The sequence below is a fragment of the Takifugu flavidus genome, unplaced genomic scaffold, assembly GCF_003711565.1.
Source record: "Takifugu flavidus isolate HTHZ2018 unplaced genomic scaffold, ASM371156v2 ctg346, whole genome shotgun sequence".
Lineage (NCBI taxonomy): Eukaryota > Metazoa > Chordata > Actinopteri > Tetraodontiformes > Tetraodontidae > Takifugu > Takifugu flavidus.
In genome coordinates, this window is record NW_026621973.1 from 7,267 (window position 1) to 24,752 (window position 17,486).

Consider the following 17,486-nt stretch of genomic DNA (forward strand, 5'->3'; position numbering starts at 1 on the left):
TGTTGATGATTTATTATAGATGGAAATCATTGGTTTACTTATGTTCAGGAAGTGATCTGCAGGAGGTGATAGAAGGTCATAAGATGAGTCTGAAGAGAAGATGTGAACATGTGACTGAAGGAACTCATGAAGCAGGAAGTGGAACCCTGCTGAACAAGATCTACACTGAGCTCTACATCACTGAGGACAAAGTGAGGAGGTGGACACACAACATGAGGTGAGACAGCTTGAGAGAACCTCCAAGAAGAACATCCAGGACACTCCAATCAAGTGCCAGGACCTCTTCAAAGTCTTATCTGAGCAACAGAGACACATCAGAGTGGTTCTGACCAACGGTGTCGCCGGCGTTGGAAAAACCTTCTCAGTGCAGAAGTTCAGTCTGGACTGGGCAGAAGGTTTGGAGAACCAAGACATCAGTCTGGTGCTTCCGCTCTCATGGAGGGAGCTGAACTTGATCAGAGATGAGCAGCACAGTCTTCTCTCACTGCTTCATGTTTTCCATCCAACATTACAGAAGATCAGAGCAGAAGATCTGACTGTCTGGAAACTTCTGTTCATCTTTGATGGCCTGGATGAAAGCAGATTTTCACTGGGTTTCAACAACCATCAGGTCATCTCTGATGTCACACAAGTATCGTCCGTTGGCGTGCTCCTGGTGAACCTCATCCAGGGGAACCTGCTTCCCTCAGCTCTCATCTGGATCACCTCCAGACCTGCAGCAGCCTATCAGATTCCTCCCTCGTGTGTTGACAGGATCACAGAAGTACGAGGCTTCACTGACTCCCAGAAGGAGGAGTACTTCAGGAGGAGGTTCAGTGATGAAGATCTGTCCAAGAGAATCATCTCACACATCAAGGCCTCCAGGAGCCTCCACATCATGTGTCTGATCCCAGTTTTCTGCTGGATCGCTGCTATAGTTCTGGAGGACATGATGACCAGAGACCAGAGAGGAGAGCTGCCCCAAACCCTGACTGACCTCTACTCACACTTCCTGATGGTTCAGATAAAGAGGAAGAAGCAGAAGTATGGAGGAAAGCAGAGACCAGAGGAACTGACTGAGGCTGACAAAGAACTCCTTCTGAAGTTGGGTCGGCTGGCGTTTGAACATCTGGAGAAAGGAAACATCATGTTCTACTCAGAAGACCTGGAGCGATGTGGACTGGACGTCTCCGAGGTGTCGGTGTACTCAGGAGTTTGTACAGAGATCTTCAAGAGAGAGAGTGTGATCTTCAAGAAATCAGTCTACTGCTTTGTTCATCTGAGCGTTCAGGAGTTTCTGGCTGCCGTCTACATGTTCCACTGTTACACCAGGAAAGACACAGCGGTTATAAATCAGTTCCTAAAATATTCTGAACCAAAGGACTTTTCCAAGTTTACATTGATGTTTTCAAAAAACAATCCAGTCACATCTCTTGATGACTTCCTCAGGAGAGCACTAATGAAATCTCTTGAAAGTGAAAATGGCCACCTGGACTTGTTTGTTCGCTTCCTTCATGGTCTCTCTCTGGAGTCCAATCAGAGGATTTTGGGTGGACTGTTGGATCAGAGGAACAGCCACCCAAAAACCATCCAGAAGGTCCTCAACAACCTGAAGGAGGAGAACAGTGATGAAATCTCCCCAGACAGAAGCATCAACATCTTCCACTGTCTGATGGAGATGAAGGATCAGTCAGTCCATCAGGAGATCCAAGAGTTCCTGAAGTCAGGGAAGAAATCAGAGAGGAGACTGTCAGAGATCCACTGTTCAGCTCTGGCCTACCTGCTGCAGATGTCAGAGGAGGTTCTGGATGAGCTGAACCTGCAGCAGTACAACACCTCAGAGGAGGGACGACGTCGCGCTGATTCCAGCTGTGAGGAACTGCAGGAAGGCCGAGTAAGTAAAGATTTTTGGGGCCGGACATCGGCGTTTAAATCAAGCAAGTGGATCATGTCAGGTAGCAATACCCCCTCCAGTGGTCATTCCTTCAATTCTTTATCTCCATTGCAGCGTCCATAAATTAAAAACAACAACAATTCATCCAGAAATGTTCAACACTGGCTGGATATAAGTTCAAAGGTCAATCCAGACAAACCAACATAAGGCAGGAATAATAGGAGCCACAAGTTAACTGACTATCATGAAATTACTGTCATGTCATTAAATAACTTTTGTTTGTTTGTATACATCGTATTCTAACAACAGAAAAACACATTTTAACTAATGACACGTGACTATTTTGCTTCATTTGTTCAACGTAAAAACAGCCGGCCTCGTTGGTTTAAATGGGTGTTTTAGGTCTTTGTGGCGGTTCCGTTTGGAGCCTTTATGTGACCCACAAAGTTGTTTGACCCTTTCCACACCCGTTAGGTGGCAACTTCATCACTAGCAACAAAAGGTGCAGTGAAAATGATTTGAAGGAAACAGGCAGATATAACAGAAGCTGAGGGCAATCGATGCAACCAGAGACTCTGATGTCATCGATCGGATCGCTGAATTAAGACTTGACGCACCATCGTACAAATTGGATGAAAGGCAAAATATCCAAAGAGCCGATAGACAGATAAAAAGATGCACGTTTCTTTAAACCATTTGCTATAATCATTTTAAATATTGAGTAATTATGAGCTGTTCTAAAATAAGACAAATGTTGAGAATAATTCAGTTGCATTTCAGATCTGATGGTCGTTCAAACTGTTGCTCTACGGTGTTGAATTTAGCTTTTCCAGGAAATGAGCTACATTTGTGTTGAGGTAGATTCTCAGATAAGTTGATGAGAAATCCCAAAGTTTGACTCACTATTTTTGTTTCATACACAACAGACTGTCTGGTAGTTTTCTTTCAACGAGTCATTGGGAAGTTGTGGCCTCAGCAATGACGTCAAACCCTTCTCATCTACGGGAGCTGAGCTTAAGCTGGAATCAAAACCTGACAGATGCCAGAGTAAAGTTACTGTCTTCTGCAATGATGCATCCAAACTGCAGACTGGAGACTCTCAGGTCAGGAGGCCTCTGTTGGTCTTTTCTAAATTTCTTTACATTTTCTGCTTTTCTCTTCATTTTCAGATTTAGAAATGTGTTTTTATTTGCCCCATTTATTCCTTTTCCAGGCTGTCACACTGCAGGTTATCAGAGATCAGCTGTGACTCTCTGACCTCGGTGCTGAGGTCCAATCCCTCCCATCTGAGGGTCTGGACCTGAGCTACATCAGTCTAAAGGATTCTGGGATGAAGCTGCTCTGTTCTGGACTGGAGAGTCTAAACTGTCAGCTGGAGACTCTCAGGTCAGCTTCCTTTTATCTTCGACATAACAACTAAACAATGAAAGGCTTCAAGATAAACTCCATTGACTTTTGGAGAAGAGAAGTGTAGTATGAATATAAATGAGCCATTGAAAGTCAATTTTATAGATACTTTTTAACTATGTTGTTGCTGTAATATCCCAGTTTATCAGTGGGGGGGGCAGAGCTCTCCTGACTCCAAGGGCCCTGATTAAATAATGAAATAAAATGAAATAATGATTTTGAGCAAGTGTAATATGACTTTTCCTCCAATAAGAGATCATTTCTTCCCATGATTCCTTATCCAGACTGAGTGGCTGCAGTTTATCAGAGATCAGCTGTGGCTCTCTGGCCTCGGCCCTGAGGTCCAATCCCTCCCATCTCAGAGAACTGGACCTGAGTTGGAACCAGCTGAAGGATCCAGCAGTGAAGCGGCTCTGTGGTTTTCTCCAGGATCCTCTCTGTAAGCTGGAGACTCTCAGGTCAGTCAGAGATGATCCAGTACTTTCCCAGATGTAACTAGTTAGACAATAACTGTTTACATGTTTGATCTTTGTTATAAACGTAGTGTTACAGTTCTCAGAAAAAAGACCACACAGGACAGATTTGCAGTATTAAATTGGTTGTGGAAATCTGTCCCATGTGAGGATGGTCATCAATGACTAGAAAGGAAGTATCAGTTGTAGATTTGTCTTGTTTTATTTTAGGCTGGCCACAAAACCGCCCAAACAATCAGACCAATCAAAAATGGTTCTTCCTGTCTTTTAAAGATCAGAAGGAAAACTAGAAAACCCCAAAAGAAAGCTGCTGCAGTGTGCCATGCCCCTTCTCTACTGAGAAAAGCCATCCCAAAAAAGAGAAAAGCCCAAGTGTGAAGTGAGCGCCCTGTTAAACCTTGGTACCGAAAGCCTGCAGTCATTCTCATCTGAGGTGGCTTCATTCCAGCCAGAAGCCCAAACCTGCCTCCCTCTTAAAGGGGCAGCAGGTCAGTCCAACCACAGAAACCTTCATGAAGATCTGAAGCTTTCAGCATCCACAATTGTTGCACCTCACTTCCATTGGAGTCCAAATCAGAAGTCAACAAGTTGATTCTACACCGATTCTACACAATGCAACCATTTTAAAAAGGTTTCCATCCATAAGTTTTCACACATTTTTAGATAAATCTGTTTGTTCATCACCTCCTTCTTTTGTAATGGTCATTAAAGAAAATGACCTTATTGGAGTTTTTCTCCTCACAAATATGACTTTCTATGAACGATGCAATAAATGCAGCTTGCAATCTAAGACAATATGGAAGTATGTGTATATAATAGTAGTGGAAGTAGCTCATAAAATAATACATTTGCTCTTCTCATCGAATCTCTCTATGTTATTAAAGAAAAACCTGCTCTTAGTCAACAACATCTAAGAGATCAACCAAAAATCCTAATTTTCTACAATCTAATATAAAACAGTAGAGAAGACTCTTTCTGCAGAGACACTGGTGGCAGGAATGCAGAAGTATCACCTGCTCAACTTGGAAGGTGGAGCAGAAACCAGCAGCTGAGAAGGTCCTCAGCGAGAGGAAGTGGTGGAGAACCATGAAACTTGCTAAGCTCCACCTCAGCTCCAGAGACGGGCTGAGCTGGAGCTGTGGCACCAGGTATCGCCCAGAAGAGCCTCCAACAAACAAGCTCTTCTCTTGGGAGGAGAGGGCTTTGAATCTCAGCTCAGTGTGCTTGTCTCTAGTAGGTGGCAGCTGCACCTTTTCCTGAGCTCCTTGTTGATGCCCTGAGGGGAATTGATGCTCCTGCAATGTTTTCTGGCAGCATTGAGCTTGCAGTGGGGCAATCAAACACACTGTGGGGGGGCTCTCTTTCCTTCTCTCATCTGGAGAACAAGTGACACCAGCTGCCAATCATTGTTGGAGAAATGTGCAGTCAGGGGAACGATGCGTCCAGACTATAGCCACCCTTCCAGCATCCAGCAGTGTCTAAAACCTTTGATTTGGTTTCACCAGAGAGTGGAGGGATTGCAGGGTCGCTGCAGCATCGCCCACAAGCTATCAGGAGTGGGTCGCTTTGTCCCAACTCCTGACAAGAGTTGAGTGCTATTGAGAAATGTGGTCTCACAAACCTGGAAGGTATTTTGACCTACACACACTTTACATACGGTGTAGATCTTGTCCAACCGCCCTGAAAGAACCCAAAATAGGAACATACGGCAGATAAGCCGGTGCAGGACCAGAGGTTTGTTGCTTGTAAGCTGTGTTTTGCTCTGGTACATGTTGATTTTTATTTGTCTTCTCTCAAAATTATTGTTATTTTAGACTAAGTGAGTGCAGTTTATCAGAGACCAGCTGTGATTCTGTGGCCTCAGCTCTGAAGTCCAACCTCTCCCATCTGAGGGTTCTGGACCTGAGCATCAACACGTTGCAGGATTCAGGAGTGAAGCGGCTCTGTTCTGGACTGGAGAGTCCAAACTGTAAACTGGAGAGGCTCGGGTCAGTCTTCATTTTTCTACCTATATACCAGCTGCTAAGATGGTGAAGTGAGGCTGTTCTCAACACTGCTGTGATGCACCACATTAAAAAAATTCCTTGTAATATCGTGAATTCAGGTCTGACCTGACTAAGAACTAACGTAGGTTTAGTACTGACGCAGATAACATGCAGACCTGCACCGTATAACCTCATCCTGCATTTTTCAGATTAGAGTGCTGCAGCTTATCAGAGATTAGCTGTGACTCTCTGGCCTCGGCGCTGAGGTCCAATCCCTCCCATCTCAGAGAACTGGACCTGAGTGGGAACCAGCTGCAGGATTCAGGAGTGAAGCTGCTGTCTGATCTCGTAGAGAATCCACACTATGGGCTGGAGACATTGAGTCAGTAGCTGGTTGAAGCCAGTCAACTCCCGCTCATCTGCTGCATCACTCACTGACCACTGGTGAAGAGCATCTGTGGAAACATCTGCCGTCTACTCCCTCCATAGATGAAAAATTCAGTTTTTAAAAAGCGCTGGTGGACTTTCAGGAGATCAGTCGATGGTCGACAAAGCAGAAGCAGCTTCGCCTTGAAGTTAAATTAGTTCCTGGTATCACACAATGCATCTTTATAAAGTTCTAAATGGCTCCTCGGCCACTCTTAGAAGCATGAAAACATTCTCTTAATTGTCTCTTCAAATGTCTGTATTATACGTTACTATTTCACATCATGCCTTCAGAATCTTTAGGGTTTAGTATTTACTGTCTCTGTGACATGGAGCATTGGAATATTTCAGCTGCAGCCAGCAAAAACCCATCAGAATGACGGCTATCGGTGGGAACCGCAGGTCATTTGACTTTAGTCAATCTGGTCAAATGTTATAGGATTTATTGCAATCTAATAAAACTATGAATAAATGTGGGAAATAGGAAATAAAAAGAAGCAAAATGACCAAATAAAACTCCCATGAATACTGTAAATTTAGAGATGTCAAGAATGGAATATCAGCTTAAATGGAATCAAACATAAAGTGAAAAGGCCTCCTTTAAGTTTACTGCAAAAATAAACACTAAATCAAGAGCAACACGCGCCAAAAACGTCTCATTCTCTCTTCTGTCTCCACTCATTCTTTTATATTCTCTTAAGATAATGGGGACGGGGTCGTGTGATAACAAAACAAGCTAATTGGGGACTATATTTCTGTTGCAAGAACTTTGGCTCTTCAGAAGTTTCTATGTTGGCTTCCACAGATTGTGCATCCACTAGAAACTCAGTGTTTTTGAGGAACTACCAGGAGTGGCTGGAGTGGAGGCCAATGACGCTATAGCTACATATAGCTACATATAGATCACCGTTATCCTCAACCCAAAAGACCACCAGTTGGCGCAGCAATACTAAAGATAGGAGGTTGTTGTCGTTGCGCAGACGCGGAGTGATATCACGCACAAACGTGCCCTATGTTCTATATACCGTATGTTCGCGACCAAAGGGCGCACCGTATTAAAAGGTGCAGCCTCAGTTACAGGTGCTATTTCTGTATTTAACACATACATCAGGCGCTCCGGATTATAGGGTGCGGGCATGGTAAAACATACCGCTACCATAGCTTAAAACATGCATGCTAGCGCATATTTAGCAATTTTGCAAAAGCCGGCAAGATGAACAACCGACAACAATGTTTCCAAAATTAAAATTTTCGCATTTTTCGTATTTTGTTATTAAGCCCCGGAGGGCTGAAGCAGGACCGCTGTTAAAAATGTATCAGTCCGCGCTTCCAGTTCTGGTGCAACGTCCAGTTCTAAATGTATGAATCCGCGTATTGACGTTTCAACGTCCAATCAGTAAACGGAGAGATTTGGATATAGTCCCCCTGAGGTGGTGTTTTTAGAGCAGTTCTTAACTTTCTCTTTGCCTGATAAGAGGTCCAAACATTATTTCACTTCCCTATAAAATACTCTAAAATTTGCCATTCAAGATTTGTTGTTATGAAGATAAAGAAATGCAACATTTCCCCCAGAGAAACGATGGCGATGGAAAAAGCCCTGGCTGTGTGTGTGCATCACAGCAGGCGTGGGTTCTCCTCTCTGGAGTCATGCGGGGCTCCTTTGAAGGGCAGATGAGGAGGTTGGTTACAGATTCCCCTCAGAAAGATGATTACGGTGCCAAAGGTCATCACCGGGGTAACCAGGAAGAGGCAGAGTCGGTCTACTGTACGAGCGATGCCGCTCCAGTTATCCTTCTCCTGTCAGGACCAGACATTTACGCCACTTTTGATCTTTTTAAATCAGACTTTGGGTTGAGGACTCTGTTTGAACCATCTGACCTGATTGCAGCACGGCGTCTTCCCCTCTGGACTGCATGAACTCTTTTATTTCACTCAAAAGGGACAAAAAAGGAAGCAAAATCCGTCCCCTGCTGAGCCATCGGATTTCTGTGTGTAGCAGCAGGTCACCATATTCAGTTGGCAGCTCCTCCAACAGAACCTTCAATGTTCTGAGCTGTTTCTGATCTTCACCACAGGAGTCATCACGTGCTCAAAGCCCATCACTCTGGCACATGAGGCCTACAGACAGCAGGAGCCCCGTCTGTAGTGGGCCGCTCATAGCGGGAGCCCCGTCTGTAGTGGGCGCTCATAGCGGGAGCCCCGTCTGTAGTCGGCCGCTCACTGCGGGAGCCCCGTCTGTAGTCGGACACTCACAGCAAGAGCCCCGTCTGTAGTCGGCCACTCACAGCAAGAGCCCCGTCTGTAGTGGGCCGCTCATAGCGGGAGCCCCGTCTGTAGTCGGCTGCTCACAGCGGGAGCCCCGTCTGTAGCAGGAGCCCCGTCTGTAGTGGGCCGCTCATAGCGGAAGCCCCGTCTGTAGTGGGCCGCTCATAGCGGGAGCCCCGGCTGTAGCAGGAGCCCCGTCTGTAGTGGGCCGCTCATAGCGGGAGCCCCGTCTGTTGTGGGCCGCTCATAGCGGGAGCCCTGTCTGTAGTCGGCCGCTCACTGCGGGAGCCCCGTCTGTAGTCGGCCGCTCATCGCGGGAGCCCCGTCTGTAGTGGGCCGCTCATAGCAGGAGCCCCGTTTGTAGTGGGCCGCTCACAGCGGGAGCCCCGTCTGTAGTGGGCCGCTCATAGCGGGAGCCCCATCTGTAGTCGGCCGCTCACTGCGGGAGCCCCGTCTGTAGTCGGCCGCTCATCGCGGGAGCCCCGTCTGTAGTGGGCCGCTCATATCAGGAGCCCCGTTTGTAGTGGGCCGCTCACTGCGGGAGCCCCGTCTATAGTCGGCCGCTCATAGCGGGAGCCCCATCTGTAGTGGGCCGCTCATAGCGGGAGCCCCGTCTGTAGTGGGCCGCTCAAAGCGGGAGCCCCGTCTGTAGTCGGCCGCCCACAGCGGGAGGCCCGTCTGTAGTCAGCCACTCAAAGCGGGAGCCCCGTCTGTAGTCGGCCGCTCACAGCCTATGAACAGGGAAATGCTACGTTATCTGCTTATTCTGTTACAAATAATCTGATGAGATAGGTGTGGAGTTAATTCAGTTGGGGATAGACAGATGGAATATTAGTGTTGTTAGTATGATACTTGAGTTCTTTAGATATTGTTTTCAATTCAGGAATCTGCCGCCTTGAGTTGGCTTTTTTTTGAAGACAGAAATGTTGACAATAGTGTGGACCAAAGTGGGAAATTCAATTTTATTTAAACACACACACACACACACACTCATAAAATATTAAATCTCAAACGATGTACAATAGTGCAACATTAAATCTCAATGTTAGAAGTACTTAAGAAGTGAATTACATCTGGCTGGATAATTATCAGGAACACTGGCGGCCTCTGCTGACCCAGTGGAAGAGTGCAAAAAGCTTACAGCACCTGGTATTCCCAGGCGGTCTCCCATCCAAGTACTAACCAGGCCCGACCCTGCTTAGCTTCCGAGATCGGACGAGATCGGGCGTTCTCAGGGTGGTATGGCCGTAAGCGAGAGCAGGCGCAAGAAAATGGCCTTTTGAAGTTAATACACTCAAACTTATTTTCTTGAAACACTTATTCTGGTGGAGGTTGTCCATTTTGCTTTGTCACAGTCCAAACCTCAATGTTGGAGCAGCCTCCAATCCATTCCCCCCAAAAAGAAAAGGCTATATAGCCTATGAGCGTCATATCATCAAATCTGCGTAGATCGGCTCTTGGATGAGAGGTGAAACGCCTTCAAAAAAATCAAACAAGATTCAACTCCGATAAATGAAATCAAGTTAAAAGCAATGTGCCATGGCCGGGAGCTAAAGGGCCCAAAACCGTTTCCCATTCATTTTCAATGGTAGTGCTAAACCACTACGGACGCAATATATTTCCGGCCGCTATCATCCCGTGGCGCTGTTCTGCCGTTTCTATGAAGAGCGGCTCCTCTCCGGAGGATCGGCCATTCTTGGTTCATTCTTTGGTAAACTTCGCTGAAGGTAAGTTTGGGCTTGATTTCCTACTAAATTAATGAGGAAACTTTTCGTAATTGTGCATAGGCTGTGGTCAATTTTGTCCTAAATTAGCAAGGAACGTGTTATAACTGGCCCTAAATTATAATGTACTGTATTTGTCATGCTACAATATACTCATATCTTGTCAAGCTAGTTTTTCATAAATTAAATTACACGATAGTGATGAATGAACTTGTTCATATTTTATATTCAAGTACTGTAACCGATTTACTTGTCGTGGCACTGAAATCTCGGTATTATTATTATTATTACTATAATTATTATTAGTAGTAATATTAGTAGTGGTAGTATTAAATTTTATGACATCAAATGTGTGTTTTTGTTTCCAATGTCTTTGAGAGGGGATACTGTCCTCCTGCCCCCCCCCCCCAACATGTTCTCTCACACACACACACACACACACACACAGACACACACACAGACACACACACACCTACACACACACACACACACCATCACTTTCCAGTCTTTTCCTCACTAGCCACACCAGGTACTGACCTTCTGAACTCCTGAATCGACACCCCAACAACCTTGATCTTACACTTTCACACCTACATGATAATTGCATGTGTGCGCACACTCACAAACATACACACACACACACACACACACACACACACACACACACACACACAGAGCTTTACGCATGGTACCACACTTTATCTTTTACTGGCCTAAGATTCCTTTGATCACATTTATCAGGTGTGATTTGAAAAATGGGTGGAACTGTTTTATGAGTGTCTAATAAAAATGAGAAAATTAATAGACATTTTTCCTTTATGTCAGCTCAACATGCAGAAGCAATTCACCTTTTTCCCTGGGAAACTTTGGGTCGTGTTCCTCAAGGGGCCTCTTGGGTTTCTCCTCCAGGAGCCATCTGATGAAGCCAAACGGGTGAGTTCCACTCCTCAGGACAAGTCTGCGGCCATGAGGGAGGACCTCGTACGGCAGAACGCTTTGGCCGTCATCCGACAAAGAGGGGGGATCCCTCAGATAAGATGGAGGTGGTGGGAGACTATGTCCTGCAGTTTGGTAAATATAAAGGGAAGTCATTCAGATGGCTTTTGCAGAATGACGTAGGATCCACCGTGTATCTGATCAAGAACGTGCAGAGCGAGGAGGCAGCAGGTCTCTGTATGGCTGACAGCCACAGTAAGGACAGCCTCCAGTCATTTGTGAGTTATGCCCTCAGTTTCCAAGAAATCCAGGCTCTCCTCACTTATGAGGCCGGAAGAGGGGATGGAGTGACTGCCTCATCTGAAGACGACCAGCTGGTTGGATTTGGTGCCCGAGCCAAGAGCACGTGGAAGGAGATCTGGGACAGCAGAGGTGATGGCTATGCTGATTTTGTCATAGGCAGGCGCTGCGTTCCAGGTACACGAATGTCCAGGTTGCAGCAGAACCTGCTGAAGAGGCAGCAGCCCACCACATCTTCCACACCTGCTGAGCATCCCATGAAGGCCCCAGCTGAGCCCCTGGGTATGCTCATTCCTTCATGTGACAAGTTCAACTTTGGGAAAAGGTTTTTTTCTTTTCTACTAATAACCTGTAGCCGGTATTTTTGTCTTTAACACAGCCATGGAGGAGGACGTGGAGATGGAAAGGGAGATGCTGAGCATCCATAACTCTGATCTGCAAGTCCAGAGCTGTAAATACACCGTTACCACATTTATTTCATGTCAGACAAACAAAGTCCATGCCGTATCTGATTTCAATTGTTTTTCTTTTCATCTGTGTGCAGATGCTATGCCAGTAGCAGCAGCCGCCCTGCCGAGAGTGCCACCAGGAGCAAAGACAGGTTTCTGAAAAATAGGTTTCAGAGCTGGAGTTCCGTTCCTTTCCATGAAGAATTCCTCTCCAAATCTGAAACTTATCTTATTATTTTTGTGTTCTTGATGTTCCGGCCGAGTTCCTTTAATATTACTCTTCATATGTTGGTGTGATAATAACCGTCGTGAGGACTATGAATTGATCCGTGCAATGATGAACTGATATTGACTATGAGGAGGAGGGTAAGTGTTTGTTTTTGTTCTCTTTGATGCTTCGTTGAAAAACAGTTTGGATGCACGGGGTACGAACACGCGAATGCATGTTTGTTGACCGAGTCACAATGCTCCTCCTGCTCGGCCTCGAGAGCGCTGATTAACATTGTCATTTCAATTGGTGTGAATGAGACCATTATTTGATCTTTTCCTCGCGACTCTGCTGCAAGGCCTGTCGCAGGAACTGGTCCTGACAACCCTCCATGGGTGGAGAAGCTGCCCGTGCGCTTTACTAACCTTTTGCCTGCATTCCTGACTTACAAGAAGGCTGCGTGCAAGTCGGTAATGGATGAACTGCGGCGTTCTGGCAAGTCACCGACCGATATGGCGAACCAGGTGAATGAGCTCATGCACCTCAAGTATGAACGAGCTCACCTGGCATATCTGCACGCCGTACAGAACGTCAGGGAGGCCGAGGCTGGGGCGTACGGACAGAGAACCATCGGCCAGTACGTGAGGATGGAAGATCGGCCACGTGCTTTCGGGTCATACGAGGACCAAGAAGGTTGGGGTGGGGTGTCTGTGTCCGGATTCTACCTGACTGACTGCCTGCTGGATGAGTTCAAGCATCAACAGCCGTCTCTGACCAAGCTCCTCCAGGGCACGTTGGGGCAGGTTTTCATGTGGGACCACACGAGGAAGATGGCGAGGAAGGTGACACTGGCATCTGGAGCCATGTCCAGTTTCGCAGTGATGAATGAGAACTGGCTCATTGTGTCCTGGGTGATGGTTCAGGCTGAGACAGAAAGGTCCCTGCATCCGATGTAGCAAGGAATGGCCCAGAGGTACAGCCACGCTGGGGTGGAAAAGGCCGGCTACCACTGGATGGACAGGTGAGATCAGCCATCTTCTTTGTTTGCCGTCATTCAAACTGAAAAATGCTCCATGCTAACCCTAACCCTATCCATGCTGAAGACGTGGCGCGTTCAGAGGGTTCACATCCTCCGTGGTTGCCTCAGTGACCCAGAACTGTCTGAGGGGATAATGTACAGGGACGGAGGGACCCTTCAGCTAAACCACGTAGCGGGCGAAGGTGCCAAAGTCCCCGTCTGGATCCCTGTCCGTGGTACATCTCAGCAGGAGGGCTACCATTTCCAGCAGGCCCAGTGGGTCACGGGTACGCAGGTCTCCCCTGAACTGTTCCAGGCCCAGGCCATGACCGGCGTTGTGCGGTGGAACTTTCAGCGACCGGTAGACATGAAGAAGCCCGGCGCCGTCCTCCCTGCTGTCTTTGACCCTGCCTCAATGTGGGAGTTGAACTCTGCTTCCATGGCAGTGACGGGACAAGACAAGTGCCCTGCGTTCCGCCTCTCTGACAGAGACGCTGGAGAAAGGTTTGGGCTGGAGTCCAGAGAACCGGGCTGCCGTCCGCTCCCTCTGGACTGGGACAAACACAAAATGCAGAAGAGGGATCCGCCTTCGGCTCTTGTGCCCCCTCCCGCTCCAGACGATGCTCCTGGGGCAACACCTTCCTCCAGCGGGGCAACAGCGACTGCTGTGCCGTCGCTTCCCCCTGCGCCACCTGTCAGCTTCCATCTCTCTGCTGCTGGACGTGTAAAGGAGATTCCAGCAGAGGATGACCAGGATCCTGAAAGATCAGTGGGCGGGTCAACGATAATCGGGTTTTTCAGAGCGCCATGTTGGAATTAAGGCCTTCGAATGATTGAAAATAAATAGATTTAGTTAGGTTGTGGTCAGTGTATCTCAATCTTTTGATGTGTTAAATATTACACTTTCTGTTATTAAGGGATGGATATTAATGTGTTTTCTCAATAGCCCATATGGCGATAATATGAGTTACTAAGGATGCATTATTGCTTTTGTTTGTGTTCCAGACGTCTCTGGAGCTTTGCCCCTGCCGCTGAAGTCCTCGCCGAGGAGCGCCCGCACTGGACCCATGAAGACTGGTGGTGGAGTGTTTGTCTTGGACCACACACGCTGGACTCTTCCCATGAAAGACGCTATTGATAGTTTGCTGCAGTATCATCATGGGGACAAGGACATCCTGAGGCTTGTGGATCGAGACTACGCAGACACGGTCCATCGGTCTGCGGCCGATCCGAACAGCTTGCTCCGCCCCACAACCAGGTTTCACATATCCCGCTATGTGAAGCATCTGGCAAAGCTGTTGAACACCAGTTCTTCTCTGAACACCAGCCCAGAGAAGCTCCTGGAGACTCAACAGCTGTGGTACTCCTTGACAGAGGGGAGCAAAACAACCAGCGTTCCTGTCGTCACCATGGAGACGGCTGTTGTCACTCCTCCCACAGCCGCCCTGCCCACGCCTCTGACGCAGGATTCCATTGAAAAAATTGTGCAGAGAATTCTAGAGATGGAGCAGCAGCAGCAGCGACCAGAGCAGAAGATGAGACAGACGAAACCCTGTCTGGCCTGTGGACAGCCCAAGTCTCCGTATGGGACGGGTGGATCTTCCATCCACTTTTTCTATCAGCAGGGTCCTGTTCGCTACTTCTACTGCTCAAGGAAGGTGCATCAGACTTATGCTGCTGAGGGACTCTCTGACCCCAGAATGCCCTTTGAACAATTTGCCACGTCAGAGTTTTTCCAGAGGGAGCTGGAGGCCACCAAAAAGCGTGTGGAGGACAAAGCTCAGAGACAGATCGGCTGTGTTTAGCTTCATGATGGCGTCTCAGATGATATTCTTTCATTACCGCCACCCTTTCTCCACTCAGAAGACACCCAGGTTTCCCAGCTGCCTCCGTGAACATGTGCTCCCACTCCCACCTTGTTTGAACCCCCGGTTCTCAGTGTCCACCTTCCTTTTGCCATTTTATGGGGATCTGAACGTTAACTTTTGCTGTTATGCTAATGACTACTGATAAATAATGAAATGAAGCCGCCTCCCGCTCAGACTGTCACCGTTGCATTGTGGGAAATGTAGTATTGGCCTGTGTAAAACATCTGCGGCCTGCGGGCCGGTTCTAATAATAAATCAATATCATCCCGGGGGCCATAGAAAACCCTCGACCTTGACTCTGACATATGAGCTTTAAATGATTTCTTTTGACTCCCATTTATTTGGCTGTTTGGATATCATCTTTGCTAGTGTGTGTGTGTGTGTGCTCTATGGAACTGGCATAAAGGATGTTAAAATTAGTCTAAATTAGATAAAAATTCATCCATTCATCATTCCAAACAGGCGGTGTTTGATTAGAAACTCTTTCTGAACTCTGGTGCTCTGAAACATCTCCGCTTCCATTTTCAGCTGTTTTTATTCTCAATAACATCAAATCATCCATCCATCCAAATCGTGGTCCTGTTGGACCACCAAAGGACAAACACTTTCCATTTAGCACGGACAAAAAAACCCAAATCCTGTTTAGCAATGAAGCTGTGGGGAGAGTTTGAGGAGCGTTTCTGAGGAACACGCTGCCATATTGGGTCCAAGCTGCTGGGGTTTTTGTTGTTTCCAGGTGAATCGGTGGGCAGCGGCGTTACCGCCTGTCTCTGCCCCCCCCTCTCTCCCCGTGGTCGTGGTCACGCCGGGCATCTTTACTGGTCCCGTTTTAAACAGGTTCTGTTGGGAACAGGTGTTCTCCAGAACTGTATTCCAGGCTGCTGTGCTGAAGGGCTGTTTTCAGTAGCAATAGAGCCAGAGTGGGCCTGCTCCATATGAACCCCCCCAGGCCGTGCTTTCCTCCTGGCTGAGCCATAATCAGCTCTGGATGGACTGGTTCACGCTTGGACTGAGTCAAGATTTGATAGCTTGACTGATTCTTACAGTTTTTGATCAAACCCCCATCTGCTGATTCCAGGAGATCTTTAAAGGATCTCAGAGCTTCAGATTTATGAAGCCTGCTCAGCCCCCGGCAGCGCTGATGAAACCATTTCATTCCTTCAAAAAAGCAGAACATGAAGCTCCAGAAAAGGTTTTTGGATCAAGTTTCCAAAAGAACGAGGACAAGTGGGTAAAAGCGCCACTTTAAAGCCTCCAGGCCTCAGAAAACATCCACCTTTAGGATGCCTGACTTTAGAGCAGGGGTGGGGAACCTTTTTCATATCGAGGGCCATTTCAATTTTTATAAAGTCCTCCGAGGGCCATACTATTATGAAAACATACGTAGGGATGCAAAAAAAGACAAAAAAAAGTCTATAACCACTGTGTTACTAAGTCTCATGATCGCTGCATTTGAGTTTGAATTATTTATTTAGCACACATGCATATAAAATCACCAAAACAATAGAATAAAATGACAAACAAGTAAAATATGTTTTCATGATCATACAAAACAATAAAAAAAAAGAGGTGCAGAGTTGAGGCAAGAGACCCGTAAGGGCCTGTTCGAGGCCTCTACTCACAAAAACTGCAATACAACAAGATAATCAAGAAAATAAATGAAGAAAGATAGACAATAATAATAACAACAACAACTAGAAAGCACTCGGAGAGCACAGACCTCCGCCAAGCGCAACAATTCCTGGCATATTGTGATTTCCACCATAAATATTAGTCCCACATATACTTTGACTACATATTTAGATTCCTTGACCATAAAAACATACCGTTAGCCACTGGAATCATAACAATATATGTCTTAGTTCAGTAGTTATTCACGAAAACAAATTCACGCTTTGAAACAATTTTACTTTGTACGGCGCGAGCGCCTCAGCGGCGGCTACGAGGCGCGTTCACGAACTCTCCTTCGGCGTGAGGTTTCAGCTTCGTGGCTATTAATTCACTCACCACAAAACTTGCACGCGTAATATTCGGTACATGGTCGTGTGAAAGCTGCTTGTTGAGCCTCCAAACTCCGGCGAAGAGCGTTAATTTTATCCAAACTCATCTGTCCTTTCAACTCATAGAGTTTAGCGTGTTTCGCTAGGCATTATTCGTCCGTGTCAATCAGTCCAGCCCACTACGTACATCACATGCTGTGTTCACTGACCCTGACCTTGACTCGGACATAACATAACCGTCTGTTTTATCTCAGAAAACGGGAAAATATTTCATCTTGTTACGAAAGAAATTTCACGATACGAAAGGCAAAAATACGCTACCGCTGCTACTCGCAGCTCGCGGAGTTTAGCGAACGGTCCCACTGTATAAGTGCACATATAAAATCTAAAAATCTTATTGCGTTGAAATGGCCGGTAGAAATGGTCTCGTAGGCCGTATATGGCCCGGAGGCCGCCCCACCCCTGTCGTAGAGAATCCACACTATGGGCTGGAGACATTGAGACGGTAGCTGGTTGAAGCCAGTCAACTCCCGCTCATCTGCTGCATCACTCAC

At 46.8% G+C, this 17,486-nt stretch overlaps 2 protein-coding genes and 1 non-coding gene across 3 annotated transcripts; 2 read left to right on the forward strand and 1 right to left on the reverse strand.

Annotated features, from left to right (window-relative positions):
* The first annotated feature begins 1,260 nt into the window (after positions 1-1,260).
* Positions 1,261-6,816, forward strand: LOC130520331 (NACHT, LRR and PYD domains-containing protein 12-like). The gene is made up of 5 exons (XM_057024044.1): positions 1,261-1,873; positions 2,800-2,976; positions 3,565-3,738; positions 5,568-5,741; positions 5,948-6,816. The coding sequence occupies exons 2-5, from the start codon at positions 2,852-2,854 to the stop codon at positions 6,126-6,128; spliced, it is 654 nt and encodes a 217-aa protein (XP_056880024.1). The 5' UTR covers positions 1,261-1,873; positions 2,800-2,851; the 3' UTR covers positions 6,129-6,816.
* Positions 6,817-9,563: 2,747 nt separating this feature from the next.
* LOC130520334 (5S ribosomal RNA) lies at positions 9,564-9,682 on the reverse strand. The gene has a single exon (XR_008948785.1). It is a non-coding gene; the product is annotated as a 5S ribosomal RNA (ribosomal RNA).
* A 1,343-nt stretch (positions 9,683-11,025) lies between these two features.
* On the forward strand, positions 11,026-12,795 carry LOC130520332 (uncharacterized). The gene is made up of 3 exons (XM_057024046.1): positions 11,026-11,671; positions 11,769-11,840; positions 11,934-12,795. The coding sequence occupies exons 1-3, from the start codon at positions 11,191-11,193 to the stop codon at positions 11,996-11,998; spliced, it is 618 nt and encodes a 205-aa protein (XP_056880026.1). The 5' UTR covers positions 11,026-11,190; the 3' UTR covers positions 11,999-12,795.
* The last annotated feature ends 4,691 nt before the right edge of the window (positions 12,796-17,486 follow it).